Raw genomic sequence first — 5,771 nt, 5'->3', positions numbered from 1 at the left:
CCAGGCTTTTAACCAGAACAAAGAAATATGACCACATTACTCCTATTTTAGCTTCATTACACTGGCTCCCAGTATGTTTTAGAATTGACTTTAAAATTCTATTGATCACTTTTAAAGCTCTTCATGGCCTCTCGCCTTGTTATATTTCTGACCTTTTAGTCCCATACACACCAGCACGCACCTTGAGATCCTCGGGCAGAGGTCTGCTATCTGTTCCAGAGTCTCGACTGAAAACTAAAGGGGACAGAGCGTTTGCTGTCAGGGCCCCGAGGCTCTGGAACAGCCTGCCCGAGGAAACCAGGTCAGCTGAGTCAGTGAACTCTTTTAAGTCCCTTCTTAAAACATACTTTTATAGGAGAGCCTTTCCCGATCTTATTTGACTTTATTTTATCCCTTTTATTTTATTGTATTTTACTAATTTTATATTTATCTGTATTTTAGTCTTTTCAGTGTTTTCATGCTTTTATCTTGTATTGTTTTTTGTATTATTGTCTCTTGGCTATTATTGTCTTTACACTTGTTAAAGCACTTTGTAACATGTTTTTGAAAAGTGCTCTACAAATAAGGATTATTATTATTATATTATTAATACTGACGGTAACAAGCTAGCCTGTCATTTCTATTGCCATCTTTACCGTAGCCTGTAAAGCACTTTGTAACAATTTACATGACTGACAAATGTCTTCACGTTGTTAATGCTGTTTTAAAGTGTATTTGAACAGAATTAATAAACATAAAAGCTGTAATAAACCATTTTTATCCTTTAAGGATTCTTCACTAAGCAGGTAAAAAGTTATTTTTTATTACACTAAAATTTTGATGTGAGTCGCTAACTTGTTGTGATGAGAAATGCAGTATTAGTATCACACAGACTAACACTCACCCTGTTGTGTTTCTGGGAACGTGACTCTTTGGCAGATTTGTCCTCTCTTTCTACATGATGCGTCTTCTGCTGTTGAGGCTTAGGTTTGTCAGCAGAGGGAAGAGTCACCAAACCTGGGTAGCAATGTCAAGAAAGTACAAATTCTAAGCATATGTCTGAGCAAAACAACACTTAAAAGAAAGAAAAATCATAATAATAAAATAATATGAATATAATTTAAACAAACTCAAATGTGGTCTTTGGATCTCCTGTAAAGAGTCGTTACAGTCGGAATCCATTTCTCTGTAAAGTCTATAGTATTTCGACAGGTTTTCAGAAACAACCCTGACAAATGTGAAGAGCTTGAAGTATAATTGGAATTCGTAAAATAAATATTAATAAAATCCATTCTTAAAAAATTAGAGAAATAAGAAATCATTTGCAAATCTTCTCTTATATAAGAGCTCACAGTCAGTTAGCTTAACTCATAGCTTCTTAATGCTATCATCATATTTCATAAAACATTTTAGGCCTAAAAAATACACCAACAAAATTCAGTTTATCATCAAATTTGATTATTTAAATGAATAAATAATTGTTTGATTAAATTTTCCAGATCAGTTGGGTTCTTAGCATCTTCTCAGGACTTCCTGCCCCCAGTCCCATCTACACAAACTACATCATGTTGAATTCATGGACATTGAGGACGTCAATCTGACAACAAGGGCACAGGACCAGACTTACATCTACGACTATTTAGGGAGAGAATTTACTTAAAAACGTTCCTTTTCATTCATTCTGTACCCTTCTATGTCGACAGTACTCTTTTTGCTCATACAGTAAACTTTTTTGCAGATACCTTAAGTAAGAGTTTTGGAAGTGTAGTGTGATATTGTCTTACTAACAGCTTCACCATAATTTTCTTTAATGTCACGGGTAATAGTGTGCAGACTCTCAAGCATATTTGTTTTGAAGTTCTAGCACCTGTGCACGTTCCTACAACATACAGTGAGTGTCCTGTCATTAACACCATACACTGATAACAACACGGATTACAGTAGGTACTACTGTAACAACAGATCATATTAGGGTGAGTGTTCCTTCCCAACTATTCCTTCCGACTGAAGGTTGAGTGTTCTTGTTTTACCTGAGGATGTGTGTCTTGCTACTGAAGAGGCAGCAGGGCTATTAGAGGAGGAGGTGGACTGGGATCTGCTTGGCTGTTGTCGAAGAGACCTAATGGCAGGGTGTGTCCCGCTGCTGCCACTGCTCTGAGAACAGAGGGAGTCACTGCTCTCTGACTTTACCAGCCTGGATCATTCACATAAACACACAAAGGCACAAACATGGCGAACATTATTAACACTTAAGAAAAGACATTCCTCGTACCACAACCCCAGGATCCACGCATCCACAAATCCATTCATTTATATGCTTGTCACTGCTAACCAGGACCAGCACGCAACACCATCATACCTCTTTTGAGGAAAACCTCCCATAATTTCTGTGTCCCACGACTTGCGCTTGAGTCGAGCTACATCAGCTTTCTGCAGAGTCTCTCCGTCAGGCACACTTCCTGGCTCTGACATCACAGCAGGGGAGGGGGCGGGGCTGAGAGCGAAGGGGAGGGCACAGGGCTCCTTGGAGCAGGTGGTTTGGGTCTCGTATCGAATCAGACGGGACTGGAGTTTTACAAAGGCCTGGTCTCTGTCCAAGGCCCGCTGGTTGTCCAGGCAGAACCTAGATGAACAAACAAAACAAAAAACTGCAATAAGTAACGAACGCTGATGTGGCTAATTACTTTCTGAGCTTCTACTGATCTTAACACATAGATGCCTGGACTGTAGCTGAATAGTCGCTGTATAGTTTGTAGAAACGTACTCTATGCCGTGGTAATGCGAGGCTGAGGCTTTGATGAAGGGCATCTGGCTGACTCTCCGGGGAGAAAGGTCTGGTGACAACTGAAACACATTATTACTGAACGTAGAGAGAATGTGGGATAGAGCAGGGCGGGGGAAGAAGAAATGTGAGCACAAGGGAGGAGAAACAAATCAACAGTTTGTCAAAGAAAATCAATTAATTTTACTTCCTCTTCATTAAACCACAAATATAAATTTAACCAATTAAAAAACACACACAATTTGGCCTGACACAATTATTAGCACTAACTGATGACTGCACTGCTGGAAAATAATGTTTTCTTCAACCCAACTCTATTTTTCTAGTAAGGTTGTAAGCTCAGTGTAGCAGACTAATGGATCTTAATCAAATCCTCATTATGGCCTCATTGACTGTCTGTCATTCCAAACCATCCTGAAACAACAAAGATACTAGAGCTTGCCCGAATGTAATTTTTTGAGCTTCGACGCTTCTCTAGTAATTAAGAGCGAATCATTGAAGCTTCGCCAGCCCTAAAATATACACATACTGACTACAGTATGTGTAGGTTATAAATCTGTTCTTTTTTTCTGTACTTTGTCTTGTTTCATGACCATCTTTGTGTCTGCCACTGTCAGTGCCCGTGTAAAGGCCTGGTTACAGTATATGTACATCCACTTCAGTCGGTTCTCACGTTTTTGAAAGCCTAATTTATAGAGCCAGACAAGTGCTATCTGAAGTTTCACGTCAAGGTGACACTCAGCATGGAGCCAGAAAAGATGACTGAACATACCCTCTGTTGATCGCGAGTGGTTGCAGCTCCGCAGTAGGTAGGCCATAAGATGTGAAGTGTTTTAGAAGTTCTTTGGCATCCAATAAAGCAGAGGAGGCCTTTTGACTTTCTTTAGGTCCCAGCAGACTGTCACTGGAGCCTGGGCCTAACAGACCAAATCTAAGACACACAATGTTGTACACTGTGTAGATCAAATAGAGTATATAAAGAACTTTTTATTAAATTAAAATTTATTAAATTATGTCTATTTAAATCTCATTTACCTCGTCTTCTGTCGTCTCCTCTGCAGGTTCTCCATGTTGTGGAGGACGCTCCTCTCAGGCCAGTCAGGCTGCAGGTGGGTAACTGTCTGAAAACCTGCAATGACAAAACAACAAGGCTTAGCTGGTCAGAGTTGTTGTTCCTACTGATTCATCTGGAAATTCCATTCCAGCAAGAAGAAGCATCTCTTACTGTGTGCAATGATTGAAAAAATGACCAGTAGTTGAGGAACTCACTAATTCTCTCACTCTTCTTTAAAACCTAAATAGGTTGCTTTCCAACATAAAAGTAAATTGTGCCCCCAAATCAGTTTACAACCAAATGAGTCTTAAAGTCTGAAAAGATAGATATAAGTTCATGGTACTTGCACCATTTTTAAAGTCAAAATGTCAATGCTTTTTAAAAGACCTTTTAAGACCTCAACAAATATCATTTACGTGCTAACGCAGGCATTAGCAGAGCCCCATAAGTTGCTGCAGCTTACCACTGGAGCATTTTAGCACTTGTGGTTCAATGGCCGTCCCCCCCATGGTGCCTGACGTGAACGTAACCACCTCCGAAACTTATCTTCCTCCAAACACTTTTCATTAAACTTGCATCTCCCTGACTAACGAAACGACGATAACGAAATACGACGCACAGGCAGATGTCAACCTCTGCAGCTAACGTAAACGTACCATAAAAACTATTAATGGCCTGTTCTCTCAATGGCCAATAGTAAGTTAATCAAACAAATACACGCTTTTTAGATGTTTTATGGTAGTAGGCCACAGTGTGTGACAATTTTCCCACCAACCTTAAACGCACCATCACAAAATTACAGCATATTTACGGTAAATTTAAGACAATTTATGACCTTATTATCCATGATTTTTTTTATTTTTTATTTTTAATACCTTTTAGGGGGCCACGGGAACCCTGAAGTTGTGTAAATAAGGATTTAGTTGCCTGATATGGACATGCTTAAAAATACCAAGTAACTGCCCGGCCTCAGACAATTTTATAAAATTTGGCATTGACAAATGGACAAATTTGACCCATAAATTGGAGTTTATGGCATTGTCTATGAAGATTCTCAGTCATCCAGGTCATAGTTATCCAACGAAGGTTAAAATCAAGGGCAACTGGACTTGGTTGAAGATACTGGAAGACGTTTCGTCCCTCATCCAAAGGACTTCTTCAGTTCTGACTGACTGGCAGGGAAACTCAGCTATTTAACCTCAGTGGGGTCATTGGCCCGGGTCATCGATACCGCTGGTTCATTAGTGTTCCTTGTTGCTGTGACGACAGCCGTTACAGTCGATAAGACTACCTGTGGCCAAGACTGAACGACCATCGTTGGTATCTTCACCTGAGGCCAATAGGTTTAGTTTGTTGAGTTTCCTGGGAAGTTTGTATCCTGGAGAAGCCATTCCTTGCATTTATGGACTACCCAAGATACACAAAGAAGGAGCCCCACTCAGGCCGATTATCAGCAGCATTAACTCGGTCACCTACAACATTGCCAAACACATTTCTACCATCTTAGCTCCATTGGTGGGAAACACGCCTCACCACGTCCAAAACTCTATTGACTTTGTAAACAAAGTTCGAGGACTAAAACTGGATCCAGATGAAACCATGGTATCCTATGACGTGACTTCTTTGTTCACCTGCATCCCAACCATAGAGGCAGTAGAAACCGTTAGGAAACGGCTAACACAAGACAACAACCTGGACAACAGAACTAGACTCAGCCCTGACCAAATCTGCAAATTACTCGACCTCTGTCTAAACACCACCTACTTCCAGTACAACGGTGGATTCTACAGATAGAAGCATGGCTGTGCCATGGGCTCACCGGTATCCCCGGTTGTGGCAAACATCTACATGGAAGAAGTGGAGAATAAAGCCCTCAACTCCTTCAGAGGAATAGCACCGAGCCACTGGTACAGATATGTGGACGACACCTGGGTCAAAATTAAAAGCCAGGAAGTG

The 5,771-nt window shown here is 40.5% G+C and overlaps 1 protein-coding gene across 4 annotated transcripts in view; it reads right to left on the bottom strand.

Moving 5' to 3' along the window:
* Window positions 1-5,771, bottom strand: part of LOC123968861 (MDM2 binding protein) — a 34,511-nt gene that overhangs the window by 4,383 nt on the left and 24,357 nt on the right. For all 4 annotated transcript variants that reach the window (XM_046045871.1, XM_046045869.1, XM_046045872.1 and 1 more), the window contains 6 exons: window positions 3,797-3,890; window positions 3,534-3,692; window positions 2,744-2,839; window positions 2,339-2,602; window positions 2,010-2,173; window positions 884-996 (listed from right to left, as the gene is read on the bottom strand). In XM_046045871.1, coding sequence (XP_045901827.1) covers window positions 884-996; window positions 2,010-2,173; window positions 2,339-2,602; window positions 2,744-2,839; window positions 3,534-3,692; window positions 3,797-3,890 — 890 coding nt within the window. The remainder of the gene's footprint in view (window positions 1-883; window positions 997-2,009; window positions 2,174-2,338; window positions 2,603-2,743; window positions 2,840-3,533; window positions 3,693-3,796; window positions 3,891-5,771) is intronic.

This window comes from Micropterus dolomieu, linkage group LG03, assembly GCF_021292245.1.
Source record: "Micropterus dolomieu isolate WLL.071019.BEF.003 ecotype Adirondacks linkage group LG03, ASM2129224v1, whole genome shotgun sequence".
Lineage (NCBI taxonomy): Eukaryota > Metazoa > Chordata > Actinopteri > Centrarchiformes > Centrarchidae > Micropterus > Micropterus dolomieu.
The sequence above is the reverse complement of the archived record's forward strand: the minus strand, read 5'-3'. Positions and strand labels throughout refer to the sequence as shown.